The following is a 19,406-nucleotide window of genomic DNA, read 5'->3' on the forward strand; positions in this document are numbered from 1 at the left end:
TGTCTATGGACCATAGGTCACGTGAGGGAGATCTCAGAGGTAGCTCTGTGGCATCCGCTTCCGTGGGCCGTTGTGAGAGATACAAGTGGTAGCCTCGACGCCCATAGCCAGGATAATATTTTGGGGAACGAAATGACACGAATTGATGTCATTCACAGAGATGTCCACGGCAATGGTCAGATAACCGTCCGTGCGAGGCAGGCCCGGATGAAACCCCTAGAGGTCCCGCTAGGGCCGCCAACGAGAGGCTGGCTGCAGGGAGAGTTGGAATGCACCACGCGGGGCTGTGGGTCACGAGCAGCAGCTGTGTGCTCGTGCGTGTGGCTGTGTTGTTAACACGACGTGTGCGAGTACTACTGTTGGTGACACGCGGCATATGCGTATTCTGTGCGCTGTGTCATACATCTCCCCGTCTAACTCGGATCCGTGTCTAACAGAGAGGCCCTCGCCAATAAACCTCCGGTAGGTTACCAGCGTGCGCTTGCTGACCCCGTGCCCCGACTGGACATCTCTGAAAAGAGAGCTTCATAGCTCATCGGATGTATCCTGCAGGCTAGAAAAAGATTCTGATGAATTTCGATTTAAAGCTTTCGTGACTGCAGGGATTTTATTATTTTATTACTTCCCTTCTACGTGACTTTACCGAAAGAACCAAGAAGAAGATTCTGATGGTTTGGCTCAAGCAGGCCTGACTGCTGATGTGCTCACCGAACGTCGAAAACGACCCAGGGTGTTGCTCGCGTTACACCAGCGCCGTAGAAAACAAGTCAATCCGCAGGGGGCCGTGTGGCAGATGGGACGTGTCCTCTGTTTGATTCTAATAATTATTTATACTGTACGTGAATAGATACATACGGTACGTAAATACACGGGTGCCCTTCCTTTGACGACGCGGCGCTTGTTGACGACGATGGGGACCGTCGTGAGAGCGTGAGATCGGCTCTTGTAATGAGTAAGCGTGGTGGGGAGTGGGGGCTGCGGAGGTCGGAGGAAGTTTTTATTGCGCGGATTCCGTGGCCAGAATAGCTCCCATACTCAAGGATGTCCCGACTCGCATCCTCCGCCCGGGAAATGAGGGCGGGGGTGGTGGGAGTTGGGGGGAGGGAGGCAGGGAGGCGGGAGAGGAAGGGGGAGGGAGGGAGAAAGAAAGGGAAGGGGGGAGGAGGCTGGGGGGGGGAGTTGTGGGTGGGGTCCGCGCAGCTCGGGGGTTATTTTTAGTCTCCCCCCGTCGAGGGAGCCACGCCACAACGGGGAGACGGAGTCGCGCACGGGCGGACGTGCCGAGCCGGAGCCGCGTGAGGCGCATGCGAGCAGGAGGAGCAGCCACCTCCTCCCGGCCCGGCTCGCGAAGCCGCCATCCCCAACACGCGTGGAATATCTGCTCCTACTCGCCATCAACGCAAACATCATCACAAACACAATCATCACTAGCAGCAACGTCCGTCACCCCACGCGTGCGATTCTGCAAACCGCGGCACCCCGCGGGGCCACACGGGGAGTTTGCCGAGTGCAGACCGGGGGAGCTTTGGCTCGCCGAGTGAGGCTACCGCTGCCAGAGGCGGAGGAGGACACCCGGCCCCAGCACCGCGCGCCCTGCAACCTGGGACCTCCTCGCAACCCGGGACCTCCTCGCCGCCCTGCTGCAGGTAACGCAGCCGTGGCGACGCCGGGCGTCTCGAGGTGGTGGCGCAGAGAAGCCCGGGTGGGCGCCCCGCGTGAGCGCAGGGCGAGTGGCGTTGACACACGGAGCGAGCGCGCGTGTGTGCGTCTCGACTTTCGATGCCCCGACTAATCTGGTTTGTAAATACATCTCACGGGTGTCATGAAACATGGTGGCCCCCCGGGGGATTCAGCTTGAGCCACGTGCTCGGCTCCAACTCGGAGTCGTCCCTGAGTTAAAGGGCCCTGCGCCAAAACGTCAATCACACACACGCGTGCGTGGACCATGCACGTGTGCGTGGGCAGGCGTGCGCGTGTGGGCCTACACGTGCGTGTGTGCGTGTATAGATATGTGTGGTTGCGTGGGGTTAGGCCCGGTCGACTCGATGTCAATCGAGATGTAACCTGGTGGGGTGCGTGAGCGGTCGCCGTTGGAAGTCAAAGGCGGTTGGGTGTGGCTCTGGCCACGCCATTCCCTCGTGCACAGTTCCGGAGTGAATAGGCACTCGCTGACTTCGTTTGTCCCAGCAGTCTGTAAGGCCGTAGGGGGCGGGCGTGGGAGTATTCATCTCCGTGCGGACCCGGGGGGAATGCTGACGGCGCGGGATCGCTCCGTGCTCTGTCGCGCATGGAGTCGGGAATTCAGTGCTGGGGATTTTTTTGGGGCTAAAGGGAAAATGACTGGGCGAGGGGATTCCGTGAGCGCCAGCCGAACGAAACGCTTCACCTACTCCACCGAGGTGCGCCGGACGGTGGGAGACTGTCAGGGCAGGTACATGAGTCTCGGTGTGAGTCTGTGGGACTCTATACGAGTCTGTCGGGTTCTGTGGGTCTATGGGTCTCTGTGTGAATTTGTTGGCCTCGATGTGAATCTAAGGGAAGATGATGCTGGCACCCTGTGGGGCCGATCTTGGAGGTCGCCGCGGTACTTCTGCGCAGCAGCTGCGGGATCTGGGAGAGAGCAGAGCGCTGAGTTAGCGAGGAGGTCGTGGTGGTGGTAGTGGTGGCAGCAACAACTTTGGCCACGATGACATCTCAATCTTTTCGATATTCGTGATTTTTCGATGGAGATTTTGCATTTTGAGGTCACTGACGGTGCCAATTCAAATAAAATCGCGTGACTGCGTTGGCCACACGAGTGGAGATGAACTCACCATCTTGGTCACTGCAGACAACTCGCTCTGAATGCGCCAGATCTGTCTCTTCAGATCTCGGAAGTTAAGCAGGCGTTGAGCCTGTGTAGTCATTCGGATGGAGGAGACCTGCCTGGGAATGCCATGTGTGCGTACAACGTGACAGGCATGGTATGCGATTTATCCAGAAGATGTAAAGAACATTTCATTGACGATTATTATTCGCCTCTTGTGATATGAGTGGCTGGAGCGGTGGGGCAGTGGTTGGTAGATTGCGCTATTAACCCGGCCGCGGCTAACACCAGCGGAGGCAGATTATCTGTGCTCCTCGTATTCACCCAATCCGGACGACTAACCAGCGTCGTGGTCAAATATGGTCAAACGACCTCCATGCCACGGAGAGACCGTCATCCAATAGTGCGTGTCGTGCACAGGTAAGCAAGAGCAGGGGGGTGGGGGTGATATAGGTAATGGGTGTCAGGGCTGGGGTGGGGTGACCGCGTGGCACCCCCCACACCGATGGCTGAGCGCTCAGTAGGGGGCAGGGGGGGGGGTCTCTCACCTGAGCGTTACCCGCGCAGTCGAGCCCGGCCCGGGACGCCCCCCCCCCACTCCTCCCACCCCCCACGGGCGGCCCGCGGTGGCTCGGTAATTGCCCCTTTCCTGCCTAATCCGCCCGCGCTGACGATGTCACCGCGTTGGCCATTATGTGCGTGTGTGCAAAGTGCCGTAATGCGCAATTTGGCTTCTTCCGTTTGGATAAATCTGCCCCAAATCCGACACCCAACCTACCCCAGCTCCCCCCTCCCCCCACACGCCCCGCTTCTCTCCAGCCCCGTCGACCACAGCGGCCGTGCCCCTCCAGAGTGGCACGACGCTCGGTAGTAGAGGGGTCGGGCTCAGGGCGACTACAGCCGCGTCCCGGCGCCTCCCGTGCGCGTGGGGACGCGGTCGCACTCCACGCGCGATTCTGCTGAATGGCGTTTCCGCTGCTGACGTCAGCGCCCCCCCTCTCCCCTCCGCGGCCGCGCGTGGCGCTCGACTCATTGAGGGTTCCGTGAGGCCCGGGACACCTCCCATCAGCCCCCAGCCTCGCTGCCCCCCGGGAACGGCGAGAGAATGAACTTAATTCTGACGACCGACACGGGCGGTGGGGGGCGGGGAGAGGGGGAGCAGGGGGCACTACGCCCGCCCCCTTCCGTGTGAATACAAGTCAAATTAAAAACATCCAAAATTAAATCTGCCCCCCGAGATGAGAAGGCACGCGCTTTCTGCTTTTGTTTCTGTTTTACAAAACGACTTTTTCGTGTTCCGAGTCTGGTCCTGTGCATGTTTGTGTTGGAGAGAGGGAGGGCAGTGGTCAGAGTCGTGAATGGGGCTATGGCCAAATATGAACTTACATTTCCTTGATTCTTTCGGTAAAGTCACCTCGATAGAAAAAATATTTATATATAGAAAAAAATCAAAAAACCCACGAACTTTTGATCGCAACACAAGCGGTTGAAGACTGCTTCATCAGGCGGATGAAGACCGCTTGTGTTGCGATCGAAACGTCATGGGTTTTTTTGCTTTTTTCTATCGAGGTGACTTTACCGAAAGAACCAAGAACATGAATTCCTGTAGTCACGAAAGTTTTAAGTCCAAAAATAAACTTACATTTTAGAGAACTCGACCGTTGGGAAACTTTGTGGAGAGAAAGCGCCGCTCACTCCGACACTGCGATCCGTGCCCGGCCCAGTCCTGACATCACAGAAGCAAAAACCTGCACCGGTCCTCGGCCGACGTCTCCGTGCCACGGGTGCGCACTGGCCCAGCGTGGTGAAGTATGGTCAAACAGCCCTCGTGACCGACACGGGAGTGAGAAAGCGTCCATCCATCCAGCAGGGGATTGACAAGAGGGGGGGGGGGGTTAAATCTAAACGCCTGCGTCGTTCAAGGGAGGTACGGGAACGGACTAAGTTGTCAGACAATACCAACCCGTACCCTTATCGGCCCATCAGCCACACGGCCTTTCTTCTGCGAGAGCATCATCACTCCAGCAGCATTGGTTCAACACGGGCAATACTCTGGACTGTTGTCGACATTCAGCGTCTCATTGGCTGAGTCAAGCGTGCTTCAACACAGGTGAATTCGGTGGGAATGCACTCCCAGAAGAGCCGTGTGGCTGCTAGGATGTGTTAAACATTTTTTTTATTAATATAACGTGTTGGGACATATATGGGAAATAGGTCATTTGTCTTCTCATTTATATGGGACGTCGGCCGAGGGCCGGTGCAGGTTTTTTCTTCTGTGATGTCAGCACTGGGCCGGGCACCGACCGCAGTGTTTCTGGGATCCTGTAGCTCGGTGTGCTGACCACTGCGCCACCGCTCCCCCTACACGGAGCTCAATGACGACGGGTGGTGTCGGGGGGGGGGCCTTAGCGACTGCCTGAGCGCGGGGCTGTTCCGCTTCGCGTCGGAGTGAGCGGCGCTTTCTCTCCACAAAGTTTCCCAACGGTCGAGTTCTCTAAAATGTAAGTTTATTTTTGGACTTAAAACTTTCGTGACTGCAGGAATTCATGTTCTTGGTTCTTTCTCATTTTTCCATTCTCATTTCATTTAAAACACTCTCGAGACTCAGAGTCTCTTTCCTGAATGAATTAATGAATACATAACTATTTACGACGGCCTGCAGATACATTCAACTCCCCCCCCGCCACCACCCTCGTATGGAAGTCTCCACGCACAGAAAGCCAGAAGCTCATTAGCGGAATGGGCGATCGGTCTGTGCTGGGTTAATTGGTCACTCGTAGTAGTTTCCCATCGGGTCGCAAATAACTGCTGGGCACTGTTACCTCTCCGCGTTCCGTGGGATCCTCACGATTGTGCGTCAGTGCGGTTAGCGGCGGGGTCCGGACTGAAGGAAGCGGGAGAGGGGGGGGGACTCTTGCCTGAAATAGCTCCTCCGCACGATCGTCACCAGCAGCCGCCCGCTGCCCGAGAATAGAAACATTCACGCGTAGCGGGAAGTGGGGGGCGCGGAGGGGCCGGCGGGAACCATCGACTGACTCAGAGTGGGGAACAGCTCACGGCAGAGAGGCCTGCTGCCCCCCCCCTTCCCCCCAAGACGGCGGGCAGCACAATGAACGCTCAACACAGTCGTCAATAGCACGTCGTGGCTTTCAAATAAGTTACTATTTGTATGCTGTACACATGATAGGCGACGTTTCGGGTAATAGATCCTTCTCCGTAGCCCACAGCACCGGTGGGCATGCTTCGGGGCGGTGATGTTTTTCTTTCGTCGCGTGTTGCAGAGGTTCACGGCTCGAATCTTGAAGGACGCCCTGGATCGTATCGTGGTGCGTATTTAACCGTAACATACACTGCTCCACTGCACAGTGGACGTTCAATAGCCAGTGACGGCATTCTTAAGGAGCAGGCCAATCGACCAACTGAGAAAAATTACATCGCAGATTACTAAAATTCGGATCACAGACGGCAGCAGCAGCAGCACCACCACCGCCTCAGGCTGTCCCTGTGAGGCAGCGGCGCCTCCCTGCGTGACGGGCGCCCCGCGCTCTGGGAATGGAAGCGCCCGTTCCATGCGCACTCCGTCATTGTGACTCCAGTGCTTGTTGCTTGATAGCTATCGGAACAAAGCCGCTTATGTAATGCAATACATAGCCCCGCTGTCAATCTACTCTTGGATGAAGATTATTTTTTGCACGTGTCGGTCGTGAGGATAGCTTGACCATAGCGTCCCAGCAATTTCCCAAGCTCTGCGGTCCTCTATATATTTAGGTGTTATCGGTCAATTAAAGAGCGTTTACACATGTGAGAGGAAACGAGAGCGCCTGGAGAAAACCCACGCGTGCGAGGGGGCAACACTCTATCCTCTACAGATGGAACAGGTGGAGACCACATTTTGCTGTACCGCCCTCTCCTGGCCAACCAGGGTACGGCTTCTTTTCGGCGCCCATGAGAAGAGAGTTTCACAACATCTCGATGTGATCCACCCACAGATTAAATAGATGCTGATTTCAGTGAGAGATTTACTTATAGATATTTTATATTGATTCAAGAGAAATTATCAAGAGAGCCGAATCAGCCAGTTAAAGTCGGGTCATCGGCATCATCGGCCATGGTCAATCCACTGATGGATGAAGGCCACCTCTCCGGATGGAATCGTCCACCTCGTAACCGCACACGAGTGGATTCCATTGCTTTGTCTCCTGGACGGACTCGAGTCAGAGCCCCTTTACAGCCAGGAGCTCACTCAGGGCCAAGGGACAATTCCACCAGCTCTGATTAGGGAATACGTTCAGCTTCAAGTTGATTTCGTGCGACCAGATGGGAGCTCCACACACGAGGACAGGAGACGTATGCGCAAGAGTGACCTGGGGCCTCAGTCTGACAGTCGGGGAACATGATGATTGCTGTGTGTGTATAATCCCAATTGTATCATCCCAATTGAGTCATCTGACACTGTGAGTGAAGCAGACGGCACGTATTGTTATGGTTATGACACCGACTCGCAGTATTACCCAAGGCGGCCGCTGGGTAACACTGCGGATGTCTACAACGCGCTCCAGCTGGGCCCCCGCGTGGTCACGGCCGGGACGCGGTGACTCGAGGGGTCATTTTGTTCTTCGTATCAACATGAGAACATTTGCATCTTGGGGAGGGAGACCTTCATCTGGCAGTGGATTGAGCACGGCTCATGATGATGAGGTGGGCGCCCGCTGCAGGCACAGCGTCCTCTCTCGGAAGAGTAGGCCATTGTGAGTCGGTGTCACGGACCAAGTTTGCTGGCTTTTAAACAAAACGTCTCACCGTACTGCAAACACTTGGCAGGACCCTCCATAAAACGAATCTTGAGACTCAGTGAGGCTTTCTCGGGATAATATTGAAATGAAGAAACATAGCAATAGAGCTCCGAGCACCAGAGATCGGATTCTAAGGGAGCTACCAGCCCCAGGCTCCCACAATTCTCACCTCCGTGGCACAGGTCACGTGTCCAGGGTTTTACTTGTGGAACTTTGTCAGTCAATCGCTCTACTCCAAAGAAGGGTCAATGCCCAAAGCGTCGGCCAATTCATAGAAGCGATCTGGATAGCGTGGCCCAGGACGGCCTCACTCCGTCTCGATCCTTGTTTTTAGGGAGGGTCCCGCTACATTTGGATGTGTGGCCACACGCATTGTTGGGCGTGTGGCTTCGTGCGTGTGTATAGAGAAAATCAGAGCATCGATAGCGCCACACAAATAGATTCAATAATCCAGAATGGTCAACGCGCCTTGCGTTCACGCGCATCCCCGGCTATTCTCACGCAAGCTATGACTGCCGCAGTGCGGCTGATACTGAGGTTGACGCGGGGTGGTGGACAATTGAGTTGACCGTGGCTGATCACCGAGTTCGCGCTGCTGCTGCTGCTGATGACCACCCCGATAACCGCATTCGCCCGTCCCTGCGAGCAAGCCCCCCCCCACGCGCCGCCTGGCGATCTCCCTTCTCTCTCGGCGCTCTACGCTCTCCCTTCTCCGTGCGCGGCTACGAATGCCACGGGGCCTGTGCGGCTCCGGGCGTCAGGGCGACATGAAAGCGGTGGCGGGGTGGAAGAGTGGGCTGGGTGGGGGGGCCGCGGGGGAGGGTGGGGGGCGCGGCGCTTTGTAGTGGCGCGGGGTGAGGAGATGCATCCGGTCGCGTTTGATGCCCGGGCGCCCGCGATACATTCCGGAAACGAGAGCGCGCATGCGCAGACGAGTGCCTGACGGGGGACGGGAGGGGTGGGGGTGGTGTGTTGAGGATGTTGGGGAGGGGGTGGGGGAGGGGAGGAAGCGAGTTGCGTGGGGTGGGGGTTCGGTGGGGTGGGGGCCGGGGCTGGGAATGAAAGGGAGGCTTCGGGGGGAAGGGTGAGAGGCGAGGGGTGGCGTGGGGGGAGGGGTCCGGCGGTGAGAGGTGGGGGGGGAACGGGGGATGAGCGCGGTAGGGGAGCCTGGGGGGAGGGGCGTGGAGGAAAGGGGTGGTGGGGGGAGTTTGGTGGGGTGGAGGGATTGTGGGGGCAGGGGGGGGGCAACAAACCCGGGCCAATGAGCGGCGACCGGATGCGATGTAGCTGGCGGATAACAAACGCGGGATCGGGTTACGGGCGCGCGTGACGTCAGCGCGACACTCGCAGGGAGCGAGGGGAGAGGCGGAGTGCGAGCGGAGCGCGTGCCCGTGCCGCGCGTGCCCGTGCGAGTCCTCGCGGCGCGTACCACGACGCCCGGGCGTGTGCCGACCGCGCCAGAGCGTGGAGTTCGCGCGGCGGGCGATCTTATTCCGAATCGCACCCCGCGTGCGCCGCGGAGAACGGGGAGACTCGAATCCGCAAACCCCCCTCCCTCCTCCGTCCGCCGCGGAGCCGCGTTCATCAGCACCGCCACCACCACCGCCGCTGCCACCACCACGGCCGCCGCCGCTGCCTCGCTCGCGGAGTGGCGACTCTCGGCGCGGAGTCGAGGAGACCCCCCCCCCCATTTCCCCACGGCCGCGCATGGAGCGCAGCGCTTCTCCCGACCGCCGCCCGACGTCGCGCACTGATGTCTAAGTGAGTCCCGCACAGCCTGGGGCGTCGGCGCGGGGGGCCCGCGGCAGGCCCGTGGGGGGCTCGTGGGGGGCCCGCGGCGGGCACGTGGGGGGCTCGTGAGGGGCACGTGGGGGGCTCGTGGGATTCGGACGGGGTTCTGCGGGGTCGTCGCGTCCTCGTTAGCGCTGCGCTCCCCTTTCTCAGTCTTTACCCCTCTCACGTCCACCGGGTGTTCAGGGGTCCGGGTGTTCAGGGGTCCGGGTGTCGAGGGGTTCGGGTGTCGAGGGGTCCGGGTGTTCAGGGGTCCCAATCTTTAGTGGTCCCGATAATTGGGTGGCGCGATGTCAATTCCGATGAGCACGTTTGGCTACATTCAGTGCGAGATAAGTTCAACATCCGACCCTGACGCCTGCTGCTGCGTATTTGGGGGGGTTTGCGTTTCTCTCTCCCCGTGGTCACGTGGATTTTTCACCGGGTCCTCCGGTTTTCCCCTCCACATTTAGCAACACGCGTTTGGAGTATTTGGCTGCTCTGCATTTCCACGTGATAGGCCTCTGAGTTAAGCTGTCATTTGTGACCAGGTCGCTCAGTGGACCTTACCTGGTAAAATAAAGAGTTTATTGGGTTCCCGATGCGTATGGATGTCGAGGGGTCTCCGTCCAGCGCGTGGATTCGCTCGGCCGAGCCGCGAGGTTTGCTGGCCGATATAATCCACCTGGAGGTGGAGTTCCACGCTGCTCGTGAGTTGCCGGGCGCCTTGCAGGGCGCGGGCTCGTTGGGCCACGAGCACGAGCCTCGGGCTGGTGCTGGGTGCAGTGTCCCTGGCTGGGTGTCGCGCGGATCGAGCGCCGCTCGTCTCTGCCGGGTGTCGCGCTCGGGGCATCATCGCTATCATCATCATATGCGTGCTGCTGGCTGCCTTGCTGGGCGCAAACCCCGCGCGCTCTCTCCCTGCCCGGCTCTCCCTGCTTCACGGGCCGCTGCGGCGCTGCAATGCCGTTCGTCGGGTTTCTCCGCTGCCGCTCAGCCTCCGCCTTTGTTGTGCTTGGTATGTCGGGTTTGCGGGGGGGCGGTGTTGGGTGGGTGGGTGGGAGAGGGTGGGGGGATGCATGGGATGGAGGAGGGAGGGAGTTGGGGGAACAGGAGGGGGGAGTGGGGCTCTCTGCACGCAAGCGAGGAGGATGCATTACGCGCCGCCGCCGCCTCGCCCCGTGGAGGAGGGAGTCGCGTTCCCGCGGCGCCATGCGCGGGCGAGCGCGGCGCGACTCTGCCACTTGAGCTGGAGAGTAGGGAGAGAGAGAGTGGGGGGGGGAGAGAGTGGAGAGGAGAGAGAGGAGAGCACACTCTCTCTGCCAGGGGCCCAGGGGAGGCGGACGAGTGCTGGAAGTGATGGTGGCTCTGCTCCGGTGCGCGGCTTCACTGTTCTCTCGGTGTGTGTGTGTGCGCGCGTCTGTGTGGGTCGCTCTGGGTGGGTGATGAACTTGGTTCGCAGTCTCGTGCAGCGGTCAGCGCGCGCTGCTCTACGAACTCGGCGACCCGGGTTCAATTCCCACTCACGGTCGACACCAGTGACGATTATCTGAATCCGGCCTGGGCCTCGCCTAGGTCGACTCGGCCTCAAATGAGTACCTGGTGCGGTGTGTAAACATCGCCACTAGGGAGATAAAGGCGACCGGGCGGAGTTCTGGCCACCCACCCCCTCGTGTGCTGTGCCGGCCTTCATAGGTGCTCGCTAACAGCACTCGCCCCAACAGTCTGTTAAGGCTACACGGGGGGTTTTTGTGAGTCTGTGGGGGAAGCGCTTGGTGGTGCAGTGATTAGCACACAACCCGAGTTCGATCATTGTCGAGGTTGGCTAGGGCTTTGATTATCCGGTGCAGTTTGTAAAGGTGATCAGCGTGGGCCAGGTACACGGGTGTGGTGGTGTTGGCATTGCTCACGGCACAATTTGCAGCAGTCCGCATGGGCCACGATTACCCAGGCAAGCCTCACCGAGTCTCGAGACGCATTTTCAGGAGGGTCCTGCCAGGTTTTCATGGTCAGGCTCGCTGAGAGTTTCCCGGTTGAGCAAACTGCGTAATTTTTTCAACTTTGGTGAATTTTAGCGGGTACCCAATGGCCGACTCTCTCCTCCCAACGGTGTCACGGGATCTCTAAACGCGCACAGCACCGAGCGTGCTCTCGGTCGACGCACAGCCGCAGTATCTGATCGGTGTGCTATGAAGAAAGTTCATTGGCCAAGCCGTCGGCCGATTATATTCGCCTTTAATGCGGCACACCGAGGTGCTAATGGCGGACGTGTTAAGTGTTTTTATTCGTGTTTGAGTACGACTGCCTTTCTGATTAATGTTCAGTGTTAACCAGGGCGGCCCGCCAGTCTCGAACCACGAAACCTCTGCAAACAAGCAGCGATTACACCCCCCCCCCCTCCCGCCGTTGGGGCGAGTGCTGTTAGCTAGCTGCCATGTGGCGCGGGAGAGCGTTTTGTGAATGGGGTTTGTGAGCGTGGTGTGTGCCCCGATGATGACGCCATCTGCCTCCCCCACTACCCCCGTGTTGTCCCCCCGCAGGTATTTGGATGCCTTAACCGCACATGGATTCCCGCGTTTGGCGTCAGAGCGACGGGGGCGGCGGCACCGGCGGGGGCCGCACGATCGTGCGCCACCCGCGCCTCCTCCTGCAGCAGCAGCAGCCGCCCGATGAGTCGCTCGCCGCGTCGCCGCACTCGCTCGTCCTCTCGCTCGACCAGATCAAGGCCATCCGTGCCAACAACGACTACTCGGAGCCGCCCACCGTCGTGCGCTCCAACAAGCCCCCCCATTGGGGGGGCGGCGCCGTCTCCTCCTCCTCCTCGCCGCCGCAGCAGCACAAGGAGCGCGAGCGGCCGCCGAGCGGCGAGACGCCGCGGGGCGCCGCTCCGCACAAGGCCGCGCCGCCGTCCCGCGGCGGCGGCGCCGCCCAGCGGCCGCCCCCCGTGCCCAGCCGCTCGGCCAGCGGCGGCAGCACCGCGTCGCGGACCAGCGCGGGCAGCGCCGGCTCGGAGCGGCGTCTGCTGGGGGGCGGACCGCAGCACCGGCAGGGGCCCTGGGAGGGAATCGTCGTCCGCGGTCAGCCGCGTGCCGCGGCGCCGGCCCACGGGACGACCGAGCCGAAACGGGAGCAGCAGCGCCGGCACCGCCACGACGGGCACCGGCACGGCGAGGACGGGGGCGACCGGAAGTGCGAGGCGGGCGAGGGGTGCGGCGGCGGCAAGGAGCCGTGCCACGAGCGGGGCCAGCACGCGTGCATCTGCGAGCGGTGCGGGCGCTGCAAGTGCGGCGAGTGCGTGGCTCCGCGCGCGCTGCCCGCGTGCTGGCTGTGCGAGAAGCGCTGCCTGTGCTCGGCGGACGCGCTGCTCGAGTCGTGCACGTGCCTGTGCTGCGTCAAGGCGCTCTTCTACCACTGCTCGGACTACGGCGACGGAGACTCGAGCGACTCGTGGGCCGACAAGCCGTGCGCTGGCTGCAGCCAGTCGCGCTGCGGCCTGCGCTGGGCCAGCATGGCGGCGCTCTCGCTGTGCCTGCCGTGCCTGCTGTGCTACCCGCCGGCGCGTGGGGCCCTCAAGCTGTGCCGCGCGGGGTACGACCGCCTCACGCGGCCCGGCTGCCGCTGCGAGAGCAGCAACTCGGTGCGCTGCAAGCCGCCGGAGGTGCCCCCCCGCAAGCCCATCTGACCGCCCTCCCCTCTCGCAAACTCTCGCCCACACGACGGTGACCGCCGCCGCCGCCTCCTCACCTTCCTCCCTTCCCGCGCCGCTCCGGGATGTACGAGCCCTCGCGTGTCGGCGGCGACGACGGCGGCAGCGACTATAATATTAATAACAAATATTAATAATAATTTTAATAACGTTGGTGATGATGATATAACCACTGGCCCCCATGTGGGCAAGACGGGGGAAACACGTGTGCCCCCGGTGACTGGCGCCAAAAGTGGACCTGGGAACCCCCGGCGTGGGAATGTGGAGTTGGGGTCGGACGTGGTGAATCCTCCACGCCGCGGCTCTCGGAGACCGCGTGACCGAACCTGGCGTTCGCGCCGAACCTGGATGAGCGGAACGTGAGATGGAATCGGGACCCAGGGAACCAACTGTGGAAGAGAAGCTGGATTGGATACAAAACGAACCTGGTGGTGCCCTGGACCTGGGGACCCCGTGGGGTTTGGCACCGGGACCAGGCGATGATGCTTAACGCCCACCCCCCCACTGCCCCCTAACCCCCCCCCGGGGAGGGGGGTGGAAGAAGGGGGCTGGCTCCGAACGGCGATCGAGTGTTACCTGTGGCACAAATTAACCTTCCCCTCTTTATGTACAAATAACAAATTATTGTCTATCTATTTTTGTACATAGCTATAATATTAATGTAAAGATCAAGATATCCCATGAATGTTTAAAACAAAAAAAGTATAGCTCGCTACTTTCCAATGCCCGTGCATCCTGTGGAATGTGAGCCAGGACCACAGCGGTCTCCCCAACGAGGCCGCTGCGGCCCTGGCGGCCGGATTCTGTTATTATTATCCTGTGGCTTCAGCGTACGGCATTCACAATGTAAAGTTATTATAGAGCTCCGTATTATTTTCTAATTCTCTCTCCCTCTCTCTGTGTTAAACCCTCCCCACCGCCCCCACCCCACTTTTTTTTGTCTAGTGTAAAGAAATATTTATTACTTGAAGTTAAATATTTTATAATATTTATTGGAAAGAGGAAACCATCCCGCGCGAGTGGCCTCGCCGCGTAAGCCGGCTGTGACTGAAACAGAAAATATATGAATGAAGTGACGAGCGAGTGCGACTCTCATCTCTGGGTTAGGGGGGCCAGGGGTGGGGGGCCTGTAGGGTGAGGGGGCCTGTGGGGTGGGGGGGGCATGAAGTCACGTACCAACGACTCCCCCCCCCCCACCCCCATCCCATCCGGTGGGGGATAACGTTGCCGTTTGTAAAGAGCTTCTTAGCTCTGTGGGTTTTGCCCAAAATAAGCGTACTGACGAGGCACCGACCAGACTCGCTATCAGACCCACATCGCACCTGTCCAGGTAGGCGCCAGGCCTGGTGTCAAACTGGCATGCAACTGGTATCGCTGGGTACGAGGAAGTGACGTAGCCCGTCGGTAGCACATTAGAGGTTCGTGCTTGTAAATCCGTCAGGCCGCCCTGGTAAATACCTGCGGTTTGTACTCACCGTAAAAATTATTCCGCTCCACGGTGGGTGCCCAGCCCACGTGCCACGTTGGAGAAACAAGTGGCGGGCCGCTTTTGTGCGCCGGCCTCGTCACGATCCAAACTCTGAACAAAGTGCCGAGAGTTTCTCAAGTTTTGGCAACGCGACGATCACCACGCTCGACCACGAAACGCGCAGGGGCCCCCATCGTGAGCTACCGCACATGCAGCATTGGTCCTTTACACCGCCACGAGGCTACGAGTACGGCTACGAATTTGTTGAATCTATCTGTGCGGAGCCGTCGGCGCTGTCCCCTCGTGTACATGCGGTGTAGGCTGGGTGTGTGCTCCGAATAACCACGAAGAGTGAAAAATAGTGGAGCAGCCAATCTCAAGCCCCCACCATACCCCCCCCCCCCACCTCGTTCCTATACATGGTCACGCCTTGTCCAATCACAGAGCTACCATCATATGTAATGGCACACACGGACGTTCATCGCGTGTGCGACAGTGCTCGGCCTTGTCCAGCCCACCAGCTCGCAAGAACTGAACGTGCGTTGTCGTTTAGAATCACTGACTGCTCAAAGGCTGAGAAATTGTGGCCGTCCCAACAGAGGCAGCAGTGAAACCAGAAGGAAACTGTCGACCGGTTTCACCATTATTAGAACTCATCGGTACAGTGGGGTCATCAATATGCACTGCTGCCTGTTGGGATGGCCACATTTTCTCAACTCTTGAGCAATCCGTGGTGCTCAACGACAAGGCTATGTGTTCAGTTATTGCGAGCTGGTTGTCTGGATAAGGCTGAGAGCTGTGAGTGGTATCAAATCTGTTCCCATCTGCATGAGTTTTCATTATTCTAATGAGATGTCTCGTCATGTGCAGATTTGAACACTGTAGTTACACTCCCCCCGTTAGCCACAAAACCACTTCTGATTAACTGCAGCATTGTTGAACAGTGCGGCATAGGGAGTGGAGAGAAGGGACCACCCTGAGCATCTGCCCCCCGCGGTTCACTGCTGTGCGGCAGCTGTCACGACCCCCCCCCCACCGTACTGACTCTTGGTGCTGCAAAATCAAAGATCCGTTTCGCCATCCAAAGCAGAACGCGTTTAGTCCAGCGGCCTCACGGTTTATTCAGACCCAGAGTCCTCTTCCAAGCAGCGGCTGTTGAGGCAACTAAACCCTGGGCCGGTTTCGACTTCACTGCGTCTCACCAGCAGGGCGTGTCCTGTTTGTAAAGACGCCGCCGGCTGCTGCCCTGCGCTACGGACAAATGGAATGCCCCTCGTGGAGTAATGGCAGCGATGGCTCGAATGTTCAGAAGTTTATTTCCGTAGCGAGGTGAGTTGGGGGTCGTGCGGTGAGGGGCACCCCCCACACAGCCCCCGCCACGAAGTCGGATCGCACCCGTGAGTTGCAGGTAAGTTTGTCTTCCCTCTTGTTCGAACGATGCTGCTGCTGCAGCTACTGCTGCAGCTGATGATGATCCATCTCGCGACGTGGCCAGGCCAAGGATCCGCGCGTACCGCGCGAGTTCCAAACCTCGCCACAAACACCGCCGGCCTCGCGCTGTCCGCGGCAGTGGCTGGGGAACCGGGGCCTCGTGTTCCCCAACGCCTGGCGCGGGTTAGAGACAGGGCCCCGAGTTAGGGCTGAGGGCTCAGAGTTATGGGGCAGGGTCAAGAGAGACCAGGGCTCAAGAGTCCGGGGGTAGGGCCAGAGTTCTGGGGCAGGGACCAGGACACAGGGTTATGGGGCAGGGCCCAGAGTTAGGGGGCAGAGCGCAGAGTTAGGCTCACGGGGGCAATAAAAACAGAAGTTGCGCTGAATTTGGAGCGCAGCGTGCGGAGGGGCAGCAGGAGCTGGGCAGGAGCTGGGGGTGGGGTCAGCCGAGAATTGGGCCGCTCAGGTTGTGGTCGCGGTGTTGACACGCGACGCACGCTGCGGTCGCATCGCGCCCGGTTCAAGGTTCCCCTCCCCGCTGCCCCCCCCCCGCGTCTCCATAGCGACGCGCGCGGCCGCAAGTATTGCGCTTTAATAGCGCTATTCCGCGCAGGACATAACATCCGCAGAGGAGCCCTCGCTATTATGAAAACACGCGGATACATATCAGAACAATGGCCGCGAACTCCAACGAAAACATCATCAGAATGTTTATAGAATGTGTTTCGGGGCGGGGGGGGGCAGCGAGTGTGGGCGCAACGAAGAGGTGGGAGGGGGCGGGGAGGGGGAGCCGTCTCCATCATAAAAGGAGCTCGAGTAGCGGCGCACAAATGGAAACGCCCCCCCCCCCAACTCTTACCCAGCGCTCGCCCCCCCCCCCATTCTTACCCAGCACTCGCTCCCCCCCCCCCATTCTTACCCAGCGCTCGCTCTCCTCGCCCCCCCCCCCGTCCCCCTCGCCCCCCCCCCACCGTCCCCCTCGTCCCCCCGGGCCATTGACTTTGCTCAGCGAGGCAGAGAGCGCGGCGCGCAGGAAGGAAGGAAACGGCGCTTTTTGCCGCAGGCTCCATTGTCTCCGCGCCGCGCACGCCCGGGCAGCCGCGCGCCGACCCCCCCCCACTTCTCCACGCGGCTGCTGCCCCCCCCCACTCCCCCCCTCCCCCAACGCGCGCGAGAGCGCGGAGCTCCGCGGCTCTCGACTGGCCGCGCTCCCCCCCCCTCCTCCTCCCCCCCCTCCTCCTCCCCCTCCCGGAGCCGTAATTACTGTAATGGGTTCCATGCTGCAGCCAAACAATTACACGTGCGCGCCGGGGGGGGGGGGGTGGCGGGGGGGGGGCAGAGGATGCGGTTTAAACGACAGGCATTAGTGGTCCCCAACTCACCCCCCACACACCACCCCCCCACTCGCTGGGTAACTGCGAGCAAGAGTTGCGTGACAACTGTGTGTGTATGTGTCGGGGTGTGTGTGTGTGTCGGGATGTGTGCGTGTGTGTCGGGGTGTGTGTGTATGTGTGTCGGGGTGTGTGTGTGTCGGGAGGTGTGTGTGTCGGGGTGTGTGTGTGTCGGGGAGTGTGTGTGTGTGTCGGGGTGTGTGTGTTTCGGGGGGTGTGTGGGTGTGTGTGTCGGTGTGTGTATGTGTGTCGGGGTGTGTGTGTGTGTGTCGGGAGGTGTGTGTGTCGGGGAGTGTGTGTGTGTGTCGGGGTGTGTGTGTTTCGGGGGGTGTTTGGGTGTGTGTGTCGGTGTGTGTGTGTGTGTGTCGGGGGGTGTGTGTGTGTGTGTCGAGGTGTGTGTGTGTGGAAGAGGTCATCCCCTGTGAGTGGCTGGCTGAGGTACCAGCTGTTGAGGAAGTACTGAGGGCGATCCGGAGTCTGAGACCAGGGAAGGCACCGGGCAGAGATGATCTCCCAAGCGAAATGTTGAGGGAGGGTGGCGTTTGTGCACAGACTGCCCTATATGACATCATAACAACAGTCTGGACCACTGGACGGGTTCCGCAGGACTGGAAGGATGCCCTGGTGGTCCCCCTCTTTAAGAAGAGGGACCGTACCGACTGTAACAACTACAGGGGCATCTCACTCCTCAGTGTGCCGGGCAAGGTCCTGGCAAGGATTATTCAACATCGCCTTGCTAGGCACGCTGAGGAGAGGCTTGCGGAGCCCCAATGCGGTTTCAGGAAAGGGCGGTCCTGCACAGATGCCATATTTTATGTCCGTCTGCTACAGCAGAGGTGTAGGGAATTCCAAAAAGACCTACATCTCTGCTTTATTGACCTGGTCAAGGCCTATGATACCATCAGTAGGACTGGGCTCTGGGTTGTTCTTCGTGCTTTCGGAGTCCCTGACCCTCTGCTCACGATCATTAAGGACCTTCATGATGGTGAGCGGGCCCGGGTAAAACTACGTGGCCGGGAGTCGGAGCCTTTCCCTGTACACCTTGGGGTGCGACAGGGATGTCCTCTGGCTCCCACATTATTTAACATCTATTTCGACTGCGTAGTTCGTGAAGCCTTCAATAGCTGTACCGGGGGAATTACCATTTGGTACAGATATAATGGGAGGCTGATCGACGCCCGGGTGCGATCAAGGGATGGCTCCCTATTGGTCAACCACGTTATGTATGCCGATGATTTGGTAATAGCTGCTCATTCAGAAGAGGAGTTGGAGACGCTGCTGCTGAGACTGGAGCGTGCCACTAAGAGGTGGGGCCTTACCATCAGCCCCACCAAAACTAAGCACCTGCCTGGGTATTTTGTACCATCGGGCACTCCACCCCCACAACTCCCAATCGGTGATGGGGCAGTTGTGGAGAGAGTGGAGAGTTTCCCATACCTGGGCAGTGTGCTTATGACCGGCTCCAGTTTATCAGCAGAGGTCTCACTCCGAATCAGTCGAGCGGCAATATCTTTTCATCGGTTGCGTAACGCTGTGTGGAAGCTACCTGGTCTGTCGCTCCGCACGAAGCTTCAGGTCTTCTCGGCCACGGTCATTCCCTCCCTTCTCTACGCTTGCGAAACGTGGACCCCCCTAGTGGAGCATCTTCGCCGGTTGGAAACATTTAGGCTGGCCTGCCTACGATCCATCCTGGGTTTAACCAGGCTGGATTGTGTGAGGAGCTCACAAGTCCTTGAAAGATCTGGGCAAAGTCCCATCAGTGAGCTCCTCCGGCAGGCAAGGCTGCGTTGGCTGGGTCATGTAGCCCGCATGCCCAGCCACCGCATGCCTAAACAGCTTTTGTTCGGCCGGATCGAGGGGGCTAAACGGGCGCGGCACGGGCTAGAGAAGAGATGGAGTGATGTGGTACAGGAGGACGTGGAGCTGAGTGGACTTGCCGATGACTGGTACCAGCGGTGTCAAGATCGGCCTCAGTGGAGGGGGCTCGTGAAGGACGCTACTGGGCAGTTGGAGGCAGTCGCCCTCCAACAACAACGGAGGG

General features: G+C 59.4%; 1 protein-coding gene across 4 annotated transcripts; it reads left to right on the forward strand.

Annotated features, from left to right (window-relative positions):
• Window positions 1-1,203: 1,203 nt before the first annotated feature.
• On the forward strand, window positions 1,204-14,151 carry LOC144936286 (uncharacterized). Of its 4 annotated transcripts, none has more exons than XM_078863359.1 (2): window positions 1,204-1,646; window positions 11,910-14,151. In XM_078863359.1, the coding sequence occupies exon 2, from the start codon at window positions 11,933-11,935 to the stop codon at window positions 13,049-13,051; it is 1,119 nt and encodes a 372-aa protein (XP_078719485.1). In that variant the 5' UTR covers window positions 1,204-1,646; window positions 11,910-11,932; the 3' UTR covers window positions 13,052-14,151. The 4 variants fall into 4 exon arrangements, with proteins under 4 accessions (XP_078719485.1, XP_078719483.1, XP_078719487.1 ...); XM_078863357.1 differs by lacking the exon at window positions 1,204-1,646 and adding an exon at window positions 8,859-9,360; XM_078863361.1 differs by lacking the exon at window positions 1,204-1,646 and adding an exon at window positions 10,531-10,769.
• Window positions 14,152-19,406: the final 5,255 nt, after the last annotated feature.

This window comes from Lampetra fluviatilis, chromosome 15 (genome assembly GCF_964198595.1).
Source record: "Lampetra fluviatilis chromosome 15, kcLamFluv1.1, whole genome shotgun sequence".
NCBI lineage: Eukaryota > Metazoa > Chordata > Hyperoartia > Petromyzontiformes > Petromyzontidae > Lampetra > Lampetra fluviatilis.